Here is a 25,910-nt window from a genome sequence, read left to right as displayed (position 1 = left end):
AGGAGATGGTTTTGCTCCCTAATTATAATGAATAATATGTTCAATGCACTAATTACATGGTTTACTGTGTAAATTACTTTAATCATGCATGTAAAATAAAGGTAGGCTACTTAGATTATGATACTTTGTTACAGATGAGCCTTCATTACCCTACCTTCCCAAATTGAAAGACTTCACGAAGCTTAAGATTCTTGGAAAAGGAGGCAAGTATAACCTTCCATTAATACTCACCAAATTAGTTGTGCAATTCCTGCTTATAGAACATGGGCCTTAATTTCTGCACCCCTCTAGATTGATGGAAAAATTGTAATAGCAGCAGCAGTATCAGTAAAATAGCAGCAACAGCTGATCTGGAAGCAAGAAACATGCAGCTCAATCTCAGTTTAGGAAAATTTACTGGAGTTATAATTATGGAAATTAGCCACAAAAAATAAAAGATCTTAAACCTCAGTTACACCTGAAGATTGCTGTCTGGTGGATTTCCACCAACGTTTCAGAGGTCATACTGCCTCCGTCATCAGGGCGATGAATCATCAGCCTGTTGATGGAGACAGTGTGACCTCTGAAACGTTAATGGAAATCTACCAGACTACACGGTACAATAATCCAGAAGACAGCAATCTTCAGACTCACCATCGTGAAAACCTCAAATCCTACATCAGTTACACTTGTTTCAGTCATCTATAATTATGTACATTTGATAATAAATCATAGAATTCTTAAATTCAAAGCCAAATCTGGCTGAAATCATACATTAGAATTATCAGAGATCAGTTCACAATCAGTGGTTGAAGATGATTGGAAGCAACTCAGAATTTTTCTTATGACCAGACTTTGGAAATCAGAATTTATTTTCTAACATTGCTGATATTGTTCTTGAATGTCTTCTGGGAAAAGAAGATTGACAAATACAAACATTTACGAACAATTATGTCTATATCATGATGGAGTAGAGGGGGCATATGTAAAGATCTGTGGATTCTTAACTTTAGCATCAAATTGAAATAATGACATTATTTTATCATCATTGTATATATACAATTAAGGAATTCTCACCAATGCAATTCTTAAAGATGCACACTGACAAGAAGGAGACCAGCATTTTATCACTATCATGCCAGCAAATATTAACGTTTACTCTAATCCAGTGAAATATAGCCTAGCAGTGCAGGGTAACAAAAATAAGATTGAACCCATATCCATAGAAAATTTCTATGACCTGATTCTTGTTTTTGATGTAAATGACATTTAAGTTTTGCTCTGTGATAACACAAGGCCTATACTGAAATATCAGACCATTTCTATTGTTATATATGAGTAACAGATTTTAATTCATAACATTTTTAAGTTATCACCTTCAGACTTAAGAGTTTAAAATGGTACAGGTCTAGACAATACTTGGCTGAACAAAATTTGTTATTGAGGAATATTATTTTAACAGTGTCCATTGAAAGCCTGCTAAAATTTATTTGTGTTTCAACCAAGTTTCTAATTACAAATCATGGATAGAATGCATATGACTTGAACACAGACCCTCCAAAAGAAGATTCAGCAGCAACAAGAGTTGCAATTATGAAATATCAAAAAGTTAAATGGAATTTCTTCTTGTTTGTGTCACCCTGTGGGGTTATTCTTAGTAGCCACTTGAAATTATGTGGTCTAATCATATGGAACCACAATAACTATAACACTATTGGTAAGTGCTTTAGTGCCTCTTGAATAGTAACCCTTCAGTCAATAAATGTTTGATAGTACATAGAATTTTGATACAGAATTCTGAAGGCAGAGTCTACAAATGTCAGAGCTGATTGCCAAGCAGAGAGCAACATGAAACATAACTGTGAACTGTTACAGGCTTTGGAAAAGTTTTCCTTGTACGCAAGAATGGCGGTAGAGATAACGGTGCATTGTATGCCATGAAGATGATGGACATCACCAACAATACTTCTCGAAAAAAAATTCTTCAAATATGCAGTACAGAACACAATATACATCTAACAGTTGCTGACACTCCATTCCTTGTGGCCCTCTATTACACTTTCCAGACACTATCAAAGGTGTGCTTCATACTGGGTAAGTAGATCAAAAACTATTACTGATTCCAGGATGTTTGAAAAAAGAAGTAAACAGTATTATGACAGAAGGGGTCAGTCAGTGGTGTGAGAGAGGTCTGTTATAAGAAGAAAACCCATACACAATACTTTCATTACATGAAAAACATACAATATACTAATGAATATTTAGATGTATAGATCATTTAAGTGAGGTATTGGACTAAATAAAGCTATTAAATGGTATTGTTAAACATAAACTTAGCTGAAGATTTCTGTCTTCTGGGTTGTTGCGCCGTGTAGACCAGACTACACATTGCAACAACCCAGAAGACAGAAATCTTCATACTCACCGCTGCGAAAACTTCAAATCTTAAATAAGCTTAGCTCTCATGGCGACTAAGTATAATGAATTCTTCTCAGGCTACCAGCCATGTCAGGTGGTTTAATTAAAAAAATTTTTTTTTTCAAGAACCATCTTTATCATCGTCCTCAGCACCTTGGTGTTTTCTAAATTAAACCACCTGACACGGCTGGTAGCCAGAGAAGAATTCATTAGTATTATTCCTTTTGTAACATAACTGTCTTCCTATATGTTTAAATATCAAGAGGTATGGCTGAATCTTAGAATGCTTACAGGTATTTTGACTGACCATTTGGAATATCAATAGTAAAATCACTGTACAGAAAAGGAAACAAATCTTGTATGACTAATTACAGGCATATCTTACTGTTAACCTCCTCCTCTAAAGTATTATAGGCTGTTTGATTGTCAGTTGACAAATTCAGTTCTCTCATATGAGTAAATAGTTTAGAGTGAACAAAACTGATAACGTTTGTAACAAATATTCACCACAATCATCATTTAGTATTTGATTTTATGGATAATATGTAGATCAGTCAGAAAATTCAAAATTCTTCCACTTAAAGCGATAGAATAATATTGATCAAATAATTCAGAAGTTAAGTGGGGAATGTTATGCAATTAGATAAATGTTTCATTTTGTCAATATTAGCATACTGAAATCAATGCGATTGACATTCCTTTTCTCTATACTGAAGTATGGAATAATCTTTGTGGGTAATTGCTTCTCACAGGAAAATTACATTTTCTTAAAAAAGAAAATAATTAAAATTATGGCCGGTCCCAAACTAAGAAATTTGTATATTAGCCTATTTAAAAAACTTGAAATTGTCTTCCTTGTAAATATATATTCTAATTAAGAAACTGCATCGTAAATTACCTACATCTACCTCGGATAAATTTAACTATACACAGTGTTAACACACACTTTTCTGTTGATGAATTCTTACAGTGTAAAAATGATTCATAATCACTTTATTAAACTTCATTGTACTCATATAGCAGAAATTATCACAAACACTGCCTCATCTGCTGTGTACCAGTAAATTTAATACAACATCTTCATGTTAATCATATCTTTATTATTTGTGAAACCTAATTAATATTTTAAATTATATTAAACTGTATGTTTTGTATTTTGACTTATTCCACATCCTATAGTTAGTCTCACTCACTATTGAACCCATTGAAAGTATATATAAAATTCTGTCTGGGTAGAAAATTAACTCAACCTTCAAACCTAACCTAACCTGTGCAGGCACACAGCTGTTCTAATCCACAGCATAGAAACAGCAGCTGACATTCAGTCCTCTGTTAGTTTTCGAGTGTTGAATCTTATTCTTGTAACATTAGTATTTAACAGTTGATATGATATAGAATTTAATATGTTAGATAGGTCACTGGTAACACAACCATAGTACCAAATATGCATATTGCTCCAACAGTAAAAGTAAATTAAAGCATCCCACTACGTGCCTATGCAGGCACTTGGGGGGGAGGACGTATAGCTCCTACTCTTTCTTCTCCTCGGCACTAGATGTGGGTGAGTGGTCAGCATCACGCCGCAGCCGTACTTTACCGCTGGGAAAGGATTGCAGTACCCATTGAACAGGAGGATGGGTGGGGACGTAGAGGCAAGAGGAAAAATCCTCTTTTTGAAAAGTCAAAGTGTACTGCCTTGTATTGCAGATCATGTGTAGATTAATGCTGGTAAAACAAGTCATTTCATTTTCCATAAGAACCAGCATGTTAACTATTAACTGTTACTCGTAATTCAGGTATTCTATGTACAGACTGTATTAAAGATCTTGTCTTTCCTTACTCAAAACTTTACTTTCATCTGCATATTGATTACTTATTCTTTTGTACCATAATGCTGTTAGGCCTAATATGAGCTATAAATTTTTTCCATTTCTTTTTAGATAGCCTTATGATTCTTTATAACAGCCTAGTTAGATCAAAAATTGAATATGCTTCTGCTACTTGGAATTCTTTTACCACCACTGACTCCAGTAGACTTTAACATACCCAGAAAAAGTTTGCTAACTTAAGTCACAACAGGGATCGAACTCTGATCGCCCAGCCCGTAGCTAGTCACTATACTGACTGAGCTATCCCGGCTCATATTGCTCCAACAGTAGTAATATTTATTATAAGGAACAATGTTTCTAGAAAACCATTCAACATTATGTCACATGTTCAAGGTCGAATCAGTTCTCCATGTCGACAGTGTGTATGGAGCATGTGTGAAGGGGTGTGCGCATGAATGGCAAAGGCTCTGCCAACACAGGCGGATCTACTGCACTGACTATACATTGATTTAGATCATTTTGACCAACAAGTGTTGTGTGCTCTGGTGTTTATACTTTGTTCTACTGTTCATTTTTTGTATAAGGAGTCATGTTTACACAGCAGTAATAAGCATGTAGTTAAAGTCATAAGTTTATATAAGAGTAAAATATATTCTATCACCATTTTTAGAACTACCACATGAACCATAGTAAGAAGGATGGGTGTATTATTTACTTCACCTCTCAAACATTGGGAGCAAGGTCCTCCTTAGGCTGTGGATACTGTCTCACAAAGAAACGTACAACACAACTCTGTATACACATTCTGTTTCATTCTCGACTGGGAGAAGAATCCGTTGCCTGCTTCTAAACTCTATTTAAAATTCAGTCTGCTGTAGACTGTCACTATGCAGTAACAGTTGAATTGAATATATAACATGGTAGTTATCTTTACAATAAGAAGATTGCATTATTGTTCCAGAGTATTATCCAGGCGGTGACTTGGCCACCTACTTGAATGAGAGGAAGAAGCTTTCAGAATGGGAGGCACGGCTGTTCCTAGCCGAGATAGTCCTGGGTGTACAGCACCTTCATGAGGTAAGCACACTATTCGACTGTAGTTGTCTCAAACAATGTCATAAAAAGGGAGTATAAAACCAGTTGCATGAAAAGATGGTATAAAATCAATAATTGCTTACCTGATTAATAGTAAGGCAACAGAGTTATTTTATTTCATTCAGTACTGCATTTCTTTACTACATACAAATCACTTTTAATTTATATGGGAAACGTCTTTAGTGCCAACAATGAGTAATTACATATAACCCAAAATTTCAGCTTATTTCTTATGAATATGTTTTCAGTTACTGCAGCCTTTGACTTGTACTGTCATCTACAAATATAAAATCATGCATACAAACAAAACTGTTTACATTTTGAAAACCCAAACATGTTTCGACCTCAAGAGGTCAAACATGAGGTTGAAATACTTTTGCCACTAAGTGTCTTCTCAAAGCATAAACAGTTTTGTTTGTACGCATGATTTTATATATTTAGATAACACTGCACAGTATGCAAGGTTTTAAGATTAGGACTGTCATGTTTATTAGTTGACAACTATTTTATTCTATTACAATAAATGGTTGCCACAGACTTTCTATGGTATTGACTTTCAACATAAAAAAAATATAATTTAGCCCAGTTCAATAATGTTGGTAATGTATTTTTCTTTGTACATTCTCTTGACACTAACATGTAACTCAAGAACTTTTCATATGTGGTGTAAGGTAACATTCCCAAAACAGCTGTTTTTGCAATTCTGTTGTGTCTGCTCACTCCTCTGAACCATTTATATTAACTGTTTATGAGTGTTTACAATAGGGACATAGTGGTCTAAGAAGTCCCATGTGGGTCCTTGGTCCAAGACAAACCAGATGCAGTGAATATATCTGTATGTCTTCTTCTCCTGTCTTCAACAATGATAAAATTCAAATTTTATTTATTTTGGGAACATCAGGCTCCCCACTATGCTTTAAAACCCGAATTAAACTGAAAGCCACCTTTCCTGGCCAACATCAACAAGTCACTATCATCATGTTACTTGAATGAAGAATTATTACCTGATCTCAAAATAAACCTTGTCATATATCAAAGACGTCCAGGGTTTGAAACCAGAAAGTTTGGTATCACATTAGCCGCAGTTCTTTGTGACTGGGGGTCTCATATTTCTGCATCAGATTGAAAACGGTAGCTAAATGTTAGTGAATTTGAACAGTACCATTCATTGAATATAAGTAATAATTATTATGGGCTGTCTCAGAGAAACTTACTGGGTGAAATCACTTATTTTTTGTATCGAAGGCCACCTCCACTGACCCACTCAGTCAGATGGGCATCACTTCAAAATCCATAATTACTGTCCATGTAACAAAATATTCTAATCCTCTTATGCCTTCTCTTCAAAAGGTCAGTACTCATACAATATTAATAACTGGAAGAGTGCCTATAGGAAATTCAACAAATTCTTACATTTCTTGTCAATCATTAATGCCTGAAAGTTTACCATAGGCCTCATTATGAGATGCATATCAATGAATACAGAAATTTGTTATCATCTTCTCTAAACCAGATGTCCTTATCACAAATCAAACACAGGATAGTTTTTGTGGTTGTGTCGAATGCTCCTGTTATCTCGAAACAAACAACTTTGGTCTTGGTGACTTTCTTCTATCATCCTTAGTTCCAAAGACAGAAAAAGAATCCTCACTGGATTTTGTAAAAAGGACCCTTGTTTCAGAGATTCAATCTCCTCAAAAATGTCTTTCTCATTTCAAAATACAAATGTGCAAAATTTAGCGGAAATTCATATGACCATATTTAAGCAATAGTGAACACATATGTATGTACTTCCTTACACCATGGTGCTGAGTCCTTCCTGAGAAGCCAACATTTGCTCAGTCACTCAATAAATTCCCAACATTTTACAGAACCCGGAGGTTCATTTCCGTGTTCACAAGAGCCTGCCACTGGTCCCTATCCTGAGCTAGAAGAATGCAGTTCACAACACCCTAACCTATTTCTCTAAGATGCATTTTAATATTATCCTCCCACCTATGTCTAGGTCTTCCCACTGTGTATGCATTCATTTTGTCTCTCACGTAGGCGACATGCCCTGCCCATCTCTTCCTCTCTGTCTTGATCTGTCTAATTATATTTGGTTTTGAGTAAAACTTATGAAGCTCGTCGTTATGCATCTTTCTCCAGCCTCCTAGCACTTCATCTCTCTTGGGTCCAAATATTCTCCCCGCATTCTGCTGACATCTCTGTGTTTACTTCAGACCCACAACTTCACTCGCGCCAGTTACAGCTTCTGCAGTTTTCTTTTATGGTACTCACGTCATCCCCCAATAGACTTACATCATCAGCATAGACTAGAAGCTAATGTGTCCCATCCAATTTCAGTCCCACTTGGTTTCCTTGGACCTTCCTAATGGCGTATTCTAAAGCAATGTTGAAAATCGATGGCGATATAGTATCTCCTTGTTTTAGACTAGCGGATAGAACGCTGGCCTTGTAATCCTGGGGTCTCGGGTTCGATTCCCGGCGGTGCCCAAATTTATAACTTTTGTTGGGCAAGGCCGTGGTCTAGGCAACACGGAGTTTTCCTCCGGGGGCTTCCCCGGTTTCTCCGTGGCATCCCAACAATTACTCCATTCACACACAGAAGAAGGCAATGGCAAACCACTTATGGATCATCTGCCAAGAACGTATATGAACAGGTCCCAGTCCGAGAAAAGGATGGAAGGATCCTGTTCATATGGACCTGTCGTCAGACAGAACACTAAATAAATAATAAATGTTTAGAAAACATGTTATAAAGTTTTTACCTGTACAGACTTTACTATAGATTTTGTTTAAACACACTTTAATAATCATGACTAATTTCATGGGTGAATGAAACTTTATGAGAATATTGTACGATACTTCTCTCCTAACCGAAACATTCATTTCCTTGAAGTTGATGAGTAGCTGATATATTGGCTCATCGAACTTTGATTTTTTTATAGTATCTGGCGAATACAATAAATCTGATCAGTAGTTGACCTATTACGTTGAAACCCACAGTGAAGATCCCCAATAATTTCATCTGTGTATGGACTTACATTGAGAGAAGGATGTTGGATACAATTTTGTATGAAGTTGGTAACAGTGACATGCCTCGATAATTACTACAGTCAGTTTTATGATCCTACTGTTACAAAAATAGACTCCTTCCACTGCTGATGCAACTCTTCCTTATTCCAAGCAGAATTAAGAAGTTAATGGTTCTCAGAATGTAATGTTTCACCTCCTACTTGAATGAATTCTGCCAGAATTTGAATACTACCTGGAAATGTATAACTTTTAAACTTTGTAACAGCAATTTCAACATCTAAAGGACTAGGATCAAGTATTAATGGCTCAGCTGTATGTATTTCCACCTGCCCAACATCACTAATCCTATGTACACTGAGAGAAGTAATTCTTCCATCTGTTCACAGTGTTTTGGGAATCTGCCAACAGATCACCATTCTCATCCTTTACCAAATTACATCTATATATTATATTATAATCATTTATACTTCTGTATAAGTCTCTAATATTCTTATTCTTATCACATTTTGCAAGCTCATTAATTTTGTCTTTCAGTTGTTCCATCTTTTTGTTCCTGAAAAGTCTGCTAGTTTCTTGCCATACTTTGTTCACATTATCTCCATTTATTTGGCTCTGATAATGTAACCACTGCAATTTGCATGTATTGTAAGTCCGTGTCATCACGGCGTGGCACGTCCTGAGGTTTTGAATGGAGAAGACGGCCTCCAGGTACGGAGGGTAGCTGCGAATATATCGAATAAGCAGTAGCGGACAGTCGAGAAGGGGTGGTCTTCTAAAATATTACACAGGGCCTTGTACTGGGATGGATTATTTGGAACAAATATATATCCAATAGTTCACTTTTTTTATATTAGGATGGATGCCAGGTTAATCACTAGGCAAACAAAGCTCCTGTCTGGGGCAATAAAATTCTGGGTGGTAAAAAAGTGAATATAAAATAAAGATAGGTTTGAGATGAGAATATAACAAGCGTCTAAAACCAGAAAGGTAAAAACTGAAGGAAAGAAGAAATGTGTGTTCATGTTCCCAGTCTTGTAGTATACCACAAACAATACTCGGTACTGTACACAAGTAACTGACATGTGTGCAGTGAAGATGACAGTGTGGCCATTTTGGCGATTTAAAGACAGACTGAAGACATTTAAATGGGGGAGGGAGCTATAAGGCTAAAGGTTCATCTAGGTTATAAAATACCCTTGCACCAGTCCTGTGCACTGAAGGGACAAAGCAGGGCCTTACCCAAGATCATAGTCACATTCTCAGAAATTAAAATTAAGTAGACCTAGTAGTGATCTTCATCATCATACTTTCATTGACTAGGAAAATCGCCAGTTCTGGCCTATAATTTGTTACGTCTCCTTCCATCTCTTGTTCTCGGTCTTTTTATGTGTCATCTGCCAGATGGGCAGTAGTTATAATGCTTGTAATAGAATGTGAGTTTTGAAGCTTATCAGTAGCAAAGAGTTCACTCTGGCTGTGTTATGAACACCACACATACATAAATCAGTGGTGGGGCTGCCACCTCTCTGCTTTTGAGATTACAGAATGTTTGTTTGGGTCATCTTCCCCAGACATGCTTCATTGACCACTGTTGTCAAGTCATATCCACCTGATGTGGGTTACATTTAGCTTCCCCTCATCTCTTACCAGCTAGCTAGCTGTTCAATGACAATACTTCCCTAGCATGGCTGTTTGGTTCATCAGGTATTAGACCCTCCCGTGACAGATTGGTACCACAGGAGGGAGTCTAGTGGCATTTAATTTAATCATTAACAGTATGTATGAAATCTTAGAGCGACATGTAGCAAAAGATCGGAATACTGGATCTACATCTTGCTACCATAATAACAATGCAACGTGTTCCAAATTTTATCCCAACTATGTAAGCAATTTGTTGGTATTTTTATTTCAGATTCGAATAATCCACCGCGATCTGAAACCAGGAAATATCCTGATTGACTCTCTTGGTCACCTGGCTCTCGCAGATTATGGATTATGCAAACATTTCCCGAGTGATGCAAAGGTAAATTTAATATTCAACTTATTTTTTGCTGGGCTTACCTACAGGACACATAGGCTAGAAATGTAACAGCTATATGGACTGCTGTTTGTCAGGCAGTACTTTTTATTTGAGCTGAGTCAAGTCACAAGAACCATAAGATCTAGAGAGGTTTCACATAACCAAAATTGTTTTGTTACAGTATTTAAGAGAAAGTATAACTGAAAGATGTCAGAAGTTCTTTGAATTTTAAGAGGTGAACTCAGAACTACAAAACTGTAATACCAACAGCTCTATTGGAGTTTCATAAATAGCGACCGTGATGCAAAACATGAAATATAGCAGATACGTAAATCTGTGTCTTACTCTGATGATAAAAATGTTACAAATGTTTTTAAAAAAGGGCAATACCATAAAATAAATGGGATAAAGCAAGGAGCTAGATATAAGAAAAAATGTTGAATCATACATGGGGTAGTTTAGATATTAGATAATGATAAAATCTGTGGTTCTGACAGCAGCTAGTTTAAATATGATTAATGAGAAAATTTGTGGTTTATACAGCTCACCCACTATTGTTAGTGTGGTGAAATTAGAGAGATTAATTACAATCGGCTGGACATATAGGAAGAAATTAAATGCTACAGAATATTGGTGGGAAAACCTGCAAATAGCCAACTTGGAAAATTGTGATTGAGAGGGGAATATAGAATTAAGAGAGATCTTAGAGAAATAGGTTGTGACGACAGTAGGTGAATACTACAGGCTCACGACTGTGTCCAATGTTGGGTGGTCTTTGATACATATTATCAATGCTGAAATTATCATTTCTGTTACCTCAGTTACCACTGAGTTAATTTGTAGTTGCTTTGTGTCTGAAATTCCTGTCATAGTTATTTATAATCTTGTTTCCATCAGCAGGACAAACTTGCTTATTCAATGTGTTGCACAGAGGTGTATATGGCTCCAGAGATGATCCGACACAACGGCTATGGCAAGGTAATTATCTTATACTTTGACAATGTGAAAATGATTATTTCATCGTTTTATGGAACTCAAACAGCAGTATGTAAACTAATGTGCATGAACTAGTCAGAATACATGACAGGAGACAGAACCATTAAATTGAATTTAGTTGAGTAACCTGCCTGCCATCTGGCACAATGGCTCACACATTTGTCAGAAAATAGAATTAAGGGGTAAGTACTAGAGATATGAAATTGGCGCTGAATGTTATTTAGTTTTGTCCCTTATATGTCCCAAATGAGAAAGTACCTTTCATTGTCTGATTTTCCAGCATTATTTCTGAGGGGGGAGGGATACATTATAGTAGCCATCACCAAATTGTATGCTTGAAGGCCATGGAAGTACTTCATCCAGTTACCATATGGTTGCAAGTCACAATCACAAGCATTTCTGGCTGGCTACACTGTGTTCTGATCAGTCTTCACCAGCCTGGGATCCCCTTTTCGTGTTGCGACATTGAACAATTTTGCTGACTTTGAAGTATATAGTTTGATGATAGCTACTATAATGAATGAGATACAGATCGAGGTTAAAAACTGGATGTACACGTTAAGTGTACACCACTTTACCGTAACACTACTCATGAACTAAAAGGAACAGTAATGAAAACTAAATGCATTTGAGTAGGTTATTTGATCATGTTCTAGATCCTATAACCCATCTAAATATATTTAAAGTAAAGTAAAGCTGTCCCACTATGCGCCATGTAGGCGCTTGGGGGGGGGGGAGAAGGTATAGCTCTACTCATTCTTGACCTCGGCACTAGATGTCACCCCCTGGCAGCGCTTTACCCCCAGGAAAGGACCCAGTACCCATTGGATAGGAAGCTGGGTGGCCCCAGAGCCGGTCTGGACGCAAAGTCTAGAGAAAAAATTCTCTGCTTCCGGTCGTCCAGCCTGTAGCCAGTCACTAATACTGATTGAGCTATGTTGGTTCATCAGCTAAATATGTTTAATTTTTAATACCTATGACTTTCAGTTCATGCACATTATTACAATAAAATGGGAAAATTTTGTGTGCAGATTCTTTTTACAAACAGTTTTTGAAATAAAATAAGAAATGTTTACAATAAGTTGTTGCAATAAACTCTGATGAACTCACAACAGTTCAAATGGTATGAAACATGAATAGAACAATCTTCAGCACTTTTCCAACTAAAACTTGCAATAAAGCCCTTATTAGCTTCACCATGTCTGTAAGTCCACACGTAATACCTTGAAAATTGCTGTATGTATTTTTATGGCATTTGTTAAAGCTGTTTCAAATACTGATGTCATTTAATATTAAGTGATAATATGACTCTGTAATGTGGTCTAGGTAAACACGGAGTTTTCCTCCGGGGGCTTCCCCGGTTTCTCCGTGGCATCCCAACAATTACTCCATTCACACACAGAAGAAGGCAATGGCAAACCACTTATGGATCATCTGCCAAGAACGTATATGAACAGGTCCCAGTCCGAGAAAAGGATGGAAGGATCCTGTTCATATGGACCTGTCGTCAGACAGAACACTAAATAAATAATAAAAAAAAGTCAATTATAAATGACTGTTAATAAAGTGACTTTTAAGGTTCTGACCGAGCACTCGCAAGGAAAACTGTAAAAAATACAACAGAGTCTCTCAGTGGCTAGGACAAAAACTGACAATTACATAATATAGACAAACAGAGAAAGAGTACTTTTCATACATAGAAACATTGCACATAAACCTGGAGACAAAAACTGGACACCACATTTCATACCCACAAACTTTCGGTACCTGGAGACATGAATTTATATAAGATTGTGAAGAAATTGAAATGACTGATTGCAGCTATTTCCCCTAATTTGATATGTTGCAGGAAGTGGACTGGTGGAGTGTTGGTGTAATTGCATATGAAATGTTGGCTGGGTTCAGGCCATTTGTAATTATGAAAGAAGAAGTCATGACAAAACTCTATCTGTAAGTACTTAGATTTTGTTAATAGATCCAATATATATGTTCCATGTGAACACAATTTTCCTTTGAACGAAGTCATATCCAAATTAGTTTGTGGCTAACACATGACTGTTCTTTTTAATGTCAGTAAAATAGGTGCACGCATTTGAAACATGTGGAGAATTAACCTTAAGGAAAGAAACAAAATGCAAGTACAGTCATTATGAAAGCAATTAAATATGACGGTCGGTGAAGGAACGGATTCCAAAAGTCTTATTTTTCTTATCTCCTGCATGATCTGTCCCAAAGAGATCTCCATGAAAATTAGACACTGACCACGCAGTTTATTGTAACACTGATATGCAAAATTAACATTTAATTATCAGAGCATGTTTAAGAAGTAAGTTTTCAATGGTAAATTCAACAGTGGATCTGTCTTTAACAGTAAAATTCTATACGACAAGCCAGATATCCCATCATGGTTCTCAATATATGTGGCAGAACTTGTCCAGGAACTGCTGAAGAAGGATCCCAAAGTACGACTGGGTGAAGGTGAAGACGGTGCACAAAATATCAAGCAACATTCATTTTTTAATGTGAGTTCTTTCCTCTATCTGTTACCACACCCCCTTCTCCATGTAATATACAGAGGCAATCAACCACAGAGGAACATCCACACAGTTTGAGGCTTCTGACACTGTTTATGGATGATTTCATTCTTTTAAAATTTTAGAAAGTGAAAAGTGTAATTACATCGCAAGAAGAATAACCCATGTGTAACAAATGTCACAGGCCTAAATTGTCAGTGCACAGATAGTAGGAACACAGTAATAGGTTCAGGAAGACAATACATATTGTACTCTCAGGTCAGATTTTCAGGACTCTTAACAATACATGCCACAAAATTGCCACTAACTTCCTTTAGAATTGGAAAATATGATTAATTATCCTCAAACATTCAGACCAGCAAATGCTGTATTGTTCAATAAGTTCAGACCAAAATTCAGAGCCAAGCAGAAGACTGCATTTCAAACTCCTTGTACTTTCCACACAATTTAAGTGTCTTATAAAATGAGATGTTCCCATTTCCATCTTGTCACAGCTTACTCTGCAATCCGCATTCTGGTTCATGCTACTAACGTTTGTTCTTCATCCTACAGGGTATAGTCTGGCAAGATGTGGAAAGGAAAGCAATAAAGATGCCGTACCGTCCACCTTTTGATATTAAAAATGACGCCAAACGTGTTCATAACAATTTGAGCAAGGAACTTCATACTCATTCAAATTGTAATGACCACATAACCCAGGTCAGTAAAAATACACTATCTGACATTTTGGTACATTGTGCACACCAAAAAGGTTTATTTATGGTGCTTCTGTTACCTGCAGAACAGCTGTTTGATGTATAAGGCTATATTGCCTTGAAGGCGTTAAAGTAATTGAGAATGTTTTGGGCACTTTAACTAATATGATTCATGCAATTAGATTAATATTCACACTGCTGTAATCATGAAGATGTCTATGGGCATAAACAGTAGTTATTGAAGAAATAATGGGTAAACAGCAGACAAAATAAGAATAATGTGAGGGATTTCAACCCCTGATAATTTATCTTATGACGAAAGAATCAGTCCACTCTTATCCTGGAAGTTTCTTAAAGTAACGTCATTTGAAATAATGGAATTGCTTTTTTATTATGGAAGTCCTGAGAACATTCTTCATTAACCAAAAAATGTTACTGAAAAGTGTCCTCATTCTGTTTTCAAATAATGAAAATTTGTGGAAATGTTATAATAAAAATAATCTAAACATCTAGGACAAATATGAGAATGAGTTGTATTCATCAAAGAAAAGGAAAGAGTTTTCATGACATGGGTTTTGAAACATTTCTTTTCTCAGTTATAGTATTCTTTTCATATTAAGTTTGAGTGGATATTTCATAGCAATTGCTCATATGCCCTCCACGACTTCCTGAATGTCTGTATAGACTGTACAATACAGCAAAAGAGGGAGGAAATTGTAGAACATGTACATCCATACACATATGATGTAAACATGTATATACATGCTTGTTTACTACATTCCACAGATCCATAAGTTAGTCAGAAGACAATAGTTTGTGGAATAATTCATAATGATACAATGTGTATACAAAATGCACACATCATATAATGTGGTACATGCCAGACTCAATTAACTAACTACTTAGATGGCTTACCGAACCCGAAGGTTCATCACCGAATTAACCCAAGCCCTCCACCGAACCCTGTCATGGGCTAACAAAATCCAGTCTCCTTCAACTCCTATCTCCCATAGATCCCACCTGATATTATCCTCCCATCTACGTCTATGTCTCCCCAGCGGTCTCTTCCCCTCAGGTTTCCCAACCAATACCGGGTGCACACCTCTTGTCCCATCCATGCGCGCTACATGCCCATCCCATCTCATTCTTCTCGACTTAATCACCATGACATTATTGAGGGAGGAGTGAAAATTTTAAGCTCATCATTATGCAGTTTTCTCCATGTCCCATCGTCTTCTCTCCTATGCCCAAATATCCTCCTCAACACCTGCAATCTGTGTTCCTCCCTCTGAGTGAGAGACCATGTTTCGCACCCATACAAAACAACAGGCAATATTATTGTTTTGTATACTTTCATTTTCAGGTTCTTAGATATCAGACGGGAAGACAAAATATTTTTAACTGAGAAGTAGCAAGCATTTCTGGAATTTAGTCTCCTCCTAACTGCCTCATGAGTGTCATTTTCATTTGTTATTGTTGTTCCCAAATATTTTAACTTTGTAACACTTTAAAAGATATTATTAGCCACTTTAATATTCATACGCCTAGTCACTACAGGCCAAACCCAGGACACTTATTCCTCCGCAATGATTACTGTCATTTTCCTCATTGTTTAAGACAGACTACATCATTGCTGTTTTCCAATCTTCAGGCATCTAGTGTGACATCTGGCACACAATTCAAATATGTGTGAAAGTATATTATTTTATTGTAACTGACATCTTCAGATTTGCAAAGTCATTATTTATTATCCATCACCTGGCTTCCATCTTTGTGGGGTGTGTGGATTCATCTGGCTCAGGTTGGGGGCCAATGGCTGACTTGTTAACATAATGAAGAACCTTCAGTTTTCATATAAGCAAGGCTTAATTAGCTGAGCAACTATTAGCTTCTCAGAAAGGAGTCTGTTGCATGAAGCCAATTTTGTACAGGACTACTTAGAAGGCGGCAAAAACCCACAACAGGGTTGTAGAGCCGAGAAACAACAACAACTTAGAAACAAGATAAATGTTTAAAGTACAATCAACTTAAGTGACAATATTCATTGATGACACATGAACCAAATAAATATTTCAGAAATGTTCACAGTGTTGTGCCAACTTAAATACAGATGACAGAAATTACATTTAAAAAATTCATCTAAAGGCACAGACTGTAACACTAGACCATGCACAGTTAACTGCAAAATTTTAATATGTAGTACATTTAAATTAATTTCTTAAATATCATTGTGAATATACTAAAGCAGTATGCCTCAAAGTATTTATAAGTGTACAAGTCAGTCACAGAGATGGAGGATGTCCTAGAAACAGTGAATAACAGGCCAGAAACCTAACATCAAGTTGTTGTTGCATAAAATATTGACTCCGTGGAGCAGATTATATTCAACAAGCTGACAGTGTACTCAGCTAGTTAAACGATTGGCAATGTGAATCTTCTCTCAACTAGGGTTGTTGGAATCCTGCCAGATTTCCAGCTAAACTCCATATCTGGAGGCCTCCTCCTCCCACTTCCAGAGGAAGCGCCATGCAGTGGCAACTCGGTCAGGATCACTGATTGACTTTTACCTTCAGACACTAATACAATAAAGAAATATTTTTAATTTTTATGGGTGTAGTCTAAGTTCTACCGCGAAGATATGTTTTATCACTATGTTCCAACAAAACATATTTTTGTATCTTATAAACTTCAAATGAAATAAGTTCCTCTACAACTGAATTACAACTTTGTAATTTTTATTGCAGGAATGCTTATATGTAGCCCCATCCCTGATCCCTAACCAGAGACATAGACCAGAAACTTCAAGGAAGTGCCTGAACAAAGTAAGTAATAATATTCTGTTTGTGTTAATTTTGTCTTTCAAATATATATATATATTACAAATTACAAAATTAACAGGCACTGCTTTTATTTTTGTCTCCTGCAGTAAAAGATTATATTATCCAATCTTGAAACATATATGAGAATTTAAACTAATTATTTAATAAAAATTTTATATATTTCTGTCATTTTCGACTTTTACATGTTATACCAAAAAATTATTATGAAACATTTTAATTGCAGGTATTTTATCACTTGATTGTCACAATAATATACAGGAATAATAACAATTATGTGACTTTGTAAATGCTAGATTAACAGGTTAAGACTATAGGCACATCTCAGATATATTTGTCTACCTTAAACTTATTTCTACAACATAATTATGTCCTGGAAAGGGTGTGTGGGGGACCAAATTTGTACCCAGGGCAGCCAATGTGGAATTTTTGGTGGACAGTTTGACCCACTATCAAAGTTTTTGTGTACCTTAGGCCGTGCAGCTTCCGTGATGGGCTACATAGTACACATTTATGTTTATACAGTAGATAATCAAACAAATATGGGGACATTAGGTATAAGAGTCCCATCTAAGGGGAAATTATTGTGAAATATGCCATGTGCTAAAGTATTGGTGTCTCTCGAGGAATGACCAACAAATGTCGATTGAGACTAGTCTGTCTACATCTGATTACATTGCCTACTCGGAGGGTGAGAGTAGAGAGAAATGATGAAAAAGAAGGAAGTTGTCTCATATGCTGTGCGATGTATAAAAACGTAACAAGATAAAATGTGTTTACATGACAGTGTTATGTGGAATGTTATACTTATTGGTGTTGCAAGTTCCTGTTATTGATGAGGCTAAATAATGAAAATGCAGACATAGTTTATGCCTCTGTGAACTGTAGTGGGTAGGCAGGCAACTGAGAACATACCCAAGCTTCCTTCTTTTATCATCAGTAAACACAATTGGGTGAGCTGTAATTATTCTTGTGAGAGGGTGACAATGTCTCTGTGGAACTGCAGCCACTTACAGAGATGTTTTCCATCCTACAGATTATACATGAGTAATTATGGAGCAATGGTAGAATCACGACAGTGAAAAATCATAGGATAGTAAGAAAAAACTCTACCATTACCACTTTATCCATCACAAATTCCAAATGTCTGGTAGAAGATTACTGGCGTTTCAGAGGTCCTTGCAGTCTCCATCATCAGAACAATGGAGGCAGCAAGGACCTTTGAAACGTTGGTAAAACTAATGCCAGACCTGGCTGAATAAGTCCATGGTTCCCCATTCATGACGAACGTATTCTAAAAGCTTAATGGTCAGTAGCTAATAAGGTACATTATTTTCAGAATGATCTTCAGACTCAGCAATTTCATGACATCAGTGGCAACATATATCCCGGCTGTAACCAACTTCATAACAAGAATTATAGGATTTGAGGTTTTCACAGCGGTGAGTCTGAAGATAGCTGTCTTCTGCATTGTTATAACATAGTCTGGCATTAGTTTTACCAACGTTTCAGAGGTCCTTGCTGCCTCCATTGTTCTGATGATGGAGACTGCAAGGACCTCTGAAACGCAAGTAAACTTCTACCAGACAACACGGTGTAACAACCCACAAGACAGCCATCTTCAGGCATTATACTCACTGACGCAGAGACAACAGAGATTAACATCCCAACAACCAAAAACATCAGCGACAGGCAAAACCCTTGACTTGAAGTGGAGAGGTGAGAATTGGAAATCAGTTGGGGTACCATCTGCTGTGAACCCTAAAAAATACGAGTTCTGTAAAGATTTGTAAATTTGAATAAAATAATAGTTTGCATATGATACAGAGACATCATTAACAGGCTGTTGCACTTTACTGTATTTTGATCCTATCATTCAAATATTCTCCTAAATTCTTATAGACAAAGTGGGTAGGGAACTGGCTGCAGTAAAACCGACTCTCTTAACCAGCAATCATTAAATCACAAGGATGCTGTTTGATCCAATTTGCAGTGAGCTGGCTCTGTGCGACTGTGCTGTTCCTAATGTTTTGCTTGCAACATGTGAATTTTCCAAAAATCAAATAAAAGTGCTTTTTAAACAACAAAATCTCGTATTATGAGGAAGCTGTAACATGTAATGATTTTGATGCTGGTGGATTTTAATCTCATATGAACCTTTAACAAGTATCATTTCTGATAACAACAAAGTTAATACATATTAATCAGGTTTAATGACAGCTATATTAGAGCCATATAAACCCAATAGAATCACAAGCATAATCCAAATATTTTATTACATACAATTTTTAATACTTTGGCCTCTAAACATAAATTTTTATAAATGTCATGCAGTTAAATTTGCAAGGTTTTATTATTATTATTCCATCTATTCACCACTTATAGGGTATTTACCTCTACGAGGTGCGATCGGAAAGTTTTAAGACTGCGCCTATAAAAACCCGTACACTTATCTCAGGTATTAAATTCATCCATCACCCTCGAAGTAGTTCCCTTGGGAGATAAACACAACGATCCCAGCGCCGCTGCCAAGCCTGGAAGAATCCCTGGAAATCTTTCTTTGTCAGCCTGTCAAGCACCATCTGCGATTCTGCCTGAATCTCTTCCATCGTCTCAAATCTCCTTCCCTTTAGCTGAATTTTCATCTTTGGGAAGAGGAAGAAGTCACACGGAGCTAAATCCGGCGATCCGGCAAGATCTTTGAGCTCCTGACAAACGAGAAGTCGATTCTGCTTCTGGTCCTCAGACAGGAGCCTTGGCACAAACTTGGCTGCGATGCGTCGCATGTGGAGTTATTCCTTTAGAATCAGCTGACAGGTCCCATAGCCTATCCCAACAATGTCGCACAAGTCGTTGATGGTACGACGTCGATCTTCGTGAATGGCCTGCCGAATCTTCGTAACATTTTCGGGCGTTGTGCTCGAAGATGGTCGTCCAGAACGCTCGTCATCATCGACAGAGGTTCGGCCATTTTTAAAACGTGAATGCCACACAAAAGTTTGTGCACGACCCATTGCGGACTCCCCAAATGCTTGCTTTAGCATTTCCTAGGTTTCCGTAGCCGTTTTGGCGAGTCTTTGGCAAAATTTGATGCACACGCCATTCCGAAATCGCAGGAGGGTCGGTGTAATGCACTACCAAAACGCCCGTAACTAAGAAACAAATGCTAATTCGATGATGCCGGCTGGCACACTATGAATGTAGGCAGCACCCCCTAGCGGCAGAAGCTCGTACTACATCCGGTTCGCCCTCTATTGACACAGTTTTGAAACTTTCTGATCGCACCTCATATGTAGCCGAGACAAACCTTGCCCCTGAGGTAAACAAGTAGCAGCTATTTCCGAAATACATTTTGTTTTTAATATGCGTTACATATATTATATAGTTTTATTGTGAGAGATGACTTTTACGACAGAGTCTTTCGAATGACGTACGAAGATCATAAAATGGCAGTTTTCTGCAGTTCCGTGATGTTGTGTTCGCCCTGAATATTGGCCAAATATTTTCTGAGCGACTTTGAGACAGTTCCAGTTGCTCCTAAATTATTGGGATTACTTTTGCTTTAACTTTCACATTCTCTGTATTTCAATGAGAAGGTCCTTGTATTTCAAGATCTTCTCTGTCACTTGGTATTGCTATATCAATTACGAGGCAAGTTCCGTTTTTGTTTCGGATTATAATATCTGGTTTGTTATTTGGAATGGTTCTAACTTGTTGGTTCAACAAAATAATTATTTGGTTAATCTGACTTGACTCAGCTTTCTTCTGGATGTGTTCATACGAATGCATGTCTTAACTGTTCCTGAAGTTCAGTCTCTGATTTACATATCAGTTTTAAGTCGTCCATGTAGATCAGGTGTGAGACTTTTATTTTAGTTTCATGTTCTTAATATTTTCATTCATTCGGTTGAGCTCTGCTGTAAGAGGGATTAAACTAATACAAAATGTATTTTTTTTTTTTTTTTTTTTTGTAATTCAATATTTTTTTCTGATAAGGTATATTATTCCGAGGGTCAACCAGTCCAGAACCTGATCTTGATCAATCAGTTCGTTGAAAACTTTTGCTAAATGTTAAATGTGTCCCAGTGAGGTTCTTCAGCCCAAAATTTGCTACCTGGTCTGCTCCTGGGGCCTTCCAATTCAGAGTTTGTTTCAGAACTGCTGTTACCTCCTGCTCTGTTATTGGTTCCCATTCCATTCTCTGGTTTTTGCAAACTTGATTTCTTATCCACGTGGCTTCTTCGTTGTGTTTGACATTTGTTTCATATATTGGTTTCCAAAAATTTTCAATTTGTCTAATGTTTGGAGTGGATTCCATACTTATCTTCTTCTGTCTTAAAGATCTGTAGAATTTCTTGCAGTCCGTTGTAAATAGTTTGTTTTGTTGATATTGGGTTTGTCTTCTCTTGTATCTTCTAATACGTTGTGACTTTGCTGACACTTTTTGTTTAAGCTCTTCAATTATTTGGTCCAGGTTTCCTTCGTTTTCTATTTTATATTTCTGGAGCAGGCATTTCTTTTTAATATTCTGATTTTCCATTTTCTCTCTCTTAATTTCCGTCAGAGCTGATAAATTTTCATAATGACATCAATAGTTGTTTGTATTCTCCTCATCTAGGTTGGTATTGACTGAAGTTGTTTTTCTGGCTTGCACTTTTTAGTCCATTTAAAACTTCTGTTATTACTTTTTCTGTTTCATAAATGAGATGATTCAGTTCAGTTTCTGTTTCTCCTAATATTTCTTTGAGAATTGCAATTGCATTCTTAATGCTTTCTTTTATTTTGAACATGTTTTGGGGATTCCCCAGTCTTGGTCTTTTTCTAATTTCTACCTGAGAGACCTGATGCCACACAATTTCAATTTCGTTTTTCAGTTTCTCCTTTGACTGTGTTTTTTGTGGAGAAGCCATTTCATCTTGGGGTGCTAGGTCTAGGTCTTCTTGGGCCTGTTCAGGAAGTATATCTGATTGACCTTCACTGTTTCTGTTTAAATGACCTTCCTGAATCAATTTCATCTTCAGCTTCATTTCTTCCAATTCCAGATCTGTTACTTTTTTGTTTAAGTTTCTTAGCATCCATATTCATTCTAGTGTTTGGATTTCCTTTCCTCCACAGCTCGTACACACTCTTGTAGTCATCTGAAGAGAATGTTTTACAATACATGTGACACCAAACTACTTCCTTCATTTCTTCTCTTGTCCAAGCCACTCTTGTTTTTCTTGATTGATTTTCTTGTGAGCCTTGAGCTTGTTGGCTGTGCATGTCCATGGTTGGCCTGCGTTGAGTTGCCTCGTTGCCTTAACCCACCTCAGCCCTTGGAGTACCTAGGCGACCTGTACTCCAGATCTTTGTCTTTCCATTCTTCGGTAGTAGCTGCTGATCATTTATATTTTTTGGTTTAAAATGATTTTGTTTCTCTTCCATCGTTGTCCCACGAGTAGCTAGGGATTCAATAGACTATTATTATTATTATTTTTACATCTGTCTGTCTCACTGTCAGTCACCATCTGGGAATTACAGAACCACTGGACGTTCCCCAACGGATAAAGGAAATCCAGGGGTCTGCACTATGAGGGCCTTCCCCCACTAGAGGCTTCCACCCTACAACATTCCCCCAGAACACATCTTCCTCTCTTGACCTGTGCCCCATTTAACTTGCCCCGGAAATATGAGGATTCCCCCAGAAGGCCAGCCACTCAAGGAAGCAGGGCATATCTGGGGACTACCCTCAGTAGGGACACCGCCAGGTAATTCCCCAGGAAATTAACAATGGTCGAAGAATAGAGCCCTAAGGAACAACAGGGAGTACAATGGAAGACGACAAAAATTGCTATAAAACAAACGCAGCACTGCCTGTTACTTTGGTAGCTAGCTGCGGAACCAATTTACACAACCAGTGGACTAACCATAATTGCCAAGATTGTCTAAAAGCAAGACATCCAAAACCAAATCAAAAACACCACTTCATTCAAAACAGAATATAACATATTGAGAACACACAACTGTCAAGGTATGCCACCAAAATAACAACAGTAACAACAACAGGATATTTTCACAGCATTATTAAACGTAAAAATGATTTTTTTGTGTTTGTTGTGAGCTGGCTCAGGATTGTTTCCTGTGCCAGGCGTTGTTAAAGCAGTGTTCAGTCTTCAGGCCGAACACCTGATAATAGTGTGACGAGTCGCCGTGGGTGCCGCGGACTCGCGCTCGAGGGGAGAGACCGCCTGACTTCCAGGCTTCCTGGTCTGGATCTTTCGACAGTTAGGAGGAGATTATAAGCACGGTCGCCTGCCTGGGTGCGACCGAGTTGTGAAGTAGCCCTTTATTGTCAACCCTGATTGCTGCCTCCATCATCAGGGTTGACAATAAAGGACGTAACTACCAACTTACGTCACAGAAGTTTTATTATGTTTTCCTCCATTCTGCTGATGCACCTTTGAAACCATAGGTTATGATACAAATTAATTTTTTTGTCAGTATTAGTGGTTTAAAATATCTCACATTTATGGAAATGTGCACGACTGATATTTCATCGCTTTTTGCAACATAGATGCAAAGTGATATATGTAAGTGATTCATCCTGAATACTGTAATGGATTGTTAATGCTGAAAATTTCAATGTAGAGCCCTTGTTTGCAGGCCAGTAGCCGTTAACTTGTACAAAAATTTCCTGCCTTGTACGAGGTCCGATCGGAAAGTTTCAAGACTGCGCGTATAAAAACCCGTACACTTATCTCAGGTATTAAATTCATCCATCACCCTCGAAGTAGTTCTACTGGGAGTGAACACAACGATCCCAGCGCCGCTGCCAAGCCTGGAAGCATCCCTGGAAATCTTTCTTTGTCAGCCTGTCAAGCACCATCTGAGATTCTGCCTGAATCTCTTGCCAAAGACTCGCCAAAACGGCTACGGAAACCTATGAAATGCTAAAGCAAGCATTTGGGGAGTCCGCAATGGGTCGTGCACAAACTTTTGTGTGGCATTCACGTTTTAAAAATCGCCGAACCTCTGTCGATGATGACGAGCGTTCTGGACGACCAATTTCGAGCACAACGCCCGAAAATGTTACGAAGATTCGGCAGGCCATTCACGAAGATCGACGTCGTACCATCAACGACTTGTGCGACATTGTTGGGATAGGCTATGGGACCTGTCAGCTGGTTCTAAAGGAAGAACTCCACATGCGACGCATCATGACAACGCGCCAGTTCGGCAGTTTTTGGCCTCAAACACCATGGCCGTCATCCCGCACCCTCCTTATTCGCCGGATTTAGCTCCGTGTGACTTCTTCCTCTTCCCAAAGATGAAAATTCAGCTAAAGGGGAGGAGATTTGAGACGATAGAAGAGATTCAGACAGAATCGCAGATGGTGCTTGACAGGCTGACAAAGAAAGATTTCCAGGGATGCTTCCAGGCTTGGCAGCGGCGCTGGGATCGTTGTGTTCACTCCCAGTAGAACTACTTCGAGGGTGATGGATGAATTTAATACCTGAGATAAGTGTACGGGTTTTTATACGCGCAGTCTAAAAACTTTCCGATCGCACCTCGTATAAAACCTGAGCATGTTCATCACAGTCAGAAACCGGTCCCTATCCTGAACCATATGGATCCAGTCCTCATTCTTCAACTCTAGTTCTAGACACTTTTGTCTCATTCTTTTTGTACCATCGGGTCGGAGCCGACCTCTGGTGACATTATGAACAAGTTCCCTCTGATAGGGGATTTATTCATATGTTTCCTTGGTAGATGATCCAGAAGTGGTTTGCCATTGCCTTCTTCTGTGTGTGAATGGAGTAATTGTTGGGATGCCACGGAGAAACCGGAGAAACCCCGGAGGAAAACTCCGTGTTACCTGGACTACGGCCTTGCCCAACACAAGTTATAAACCCGGGACCCCAGGATTACAAGCCCACCGTTCCAACCGCTAGACCACCGTGGATAATTACATTAATGAATAATGTCTATGTAATTGACACAAGTTATATTTTTAGGTCAATAAAACAAAGCAGGTAAGAGAAACAGCTCAAGTCTGATGATGATTTGAAAGAAAAAATTCTTCTGAACATATGAGGAGTCTAAAAGCAAAGTAAGCAATCTCCAGTTTCCCAAAATTTGAGAAAAATGCAACAAAACCACTAACATCACTTAATTTAGGATTTTCTTTTTTACTCAGCACAAAATTCGCTATATTTATCAGAAGATGCATATTTCAAATTTGGAATATTGATTATTTGCCTGAAACTAAGTTCTTAAATATGAACAATACTGTCCTTGTTTGCACTGAAGGATAAAGATGGGTTTGAATTGTTCACACAATTTATCATGAATAAGAGGCCAGACACTTTCCAATGATTGTAGAGTTCTTACTCTGACCATGGCATCCATCCACGAAAGGTGAACTGTTTTCTTATTGGCTAAGTTAGTTTTGATAAGTCTGTCATGAAGTGCAGAGGCTATTTAAAAAT

At 37.6% G+C, this 25,910-nt stretch overlaps 1 protein-coding gene across 3 annotated transcripts in view; it reads left to right on the top strand.

Moving 5' to 3' along the window:
- Positions 1–19,274, top strand: part of LOC110829097 (uncharacterized) — a 30,590-nt gene extending 11,316 nt beyond the window's left edge. Inside the window, exons 6-15 of one of the 3 annotated variants that reach the window (XM_087350022.1) lie at positions 135–203; positions 1,855–2,073; positions 5,188–5,303; positions 10,273–10,383; positions 11,281–11,358; positions 13,226–13,326; positions 13,748–13,898; positions 14,463–14,609; positions 17,350–17,427; positions 18,782–19,274. In XM_087350022.1, coding sequence (XP_087206148.1) covers positions 135–203; positions 1,855–2,073; positions 5,188–5,303; positions 10,273–10,383; positions 11,281–11,358; positions 13,226–13,326; positions 13,748–13,898; positions 14,463–14,609; positions 17,350–17,427; positions 18,782–18,871 — 1,160 coding nt within the window. In that variant the 3' untranslated portion in view covers positions 18,872–19,274. Of the gene's footprint in view, positions 1–134; positions 204–1,854; positions 2,074–5,187; positions 5,304–10,272; positions 10,384–11,277; positions 11,359–13,225; positions 13,327–13,747; positions 13,899–14,462; positions 14,610–17,349; positions 17,428–18,781 lie in introns of those variants that run through there. The other 2 variants (XM_087350021.1, XM_087350023.1) reach the window with 2 other exon arrangements.
- Positions 19,275–25,910: the final 6,636 nt, after the last annotated feature.

Source organism: Zootermopsis nevadensis, unplaced genomic scaffold (genome assembly GCF_977971745.1).
Source record: "Zootermopsis nevadensis isolate Lab colony 2312 unplaced genomic scaffold, Znev_1.0 Znev_ptg000017l, whole genome shotgun sequence".
In the NCBI taxonomy this organism is placed as follows: Eukaryota; Metazoa; Arthropoda; class Insecta; order Blattodea; family Termopsidae; genus Zootermopsis; species Zootermopsis nevadensis.
Note: the sequence above shows the minus strand (reverse complement) of the source record. Positions and strands in the feature narration are given on the sequence as shown.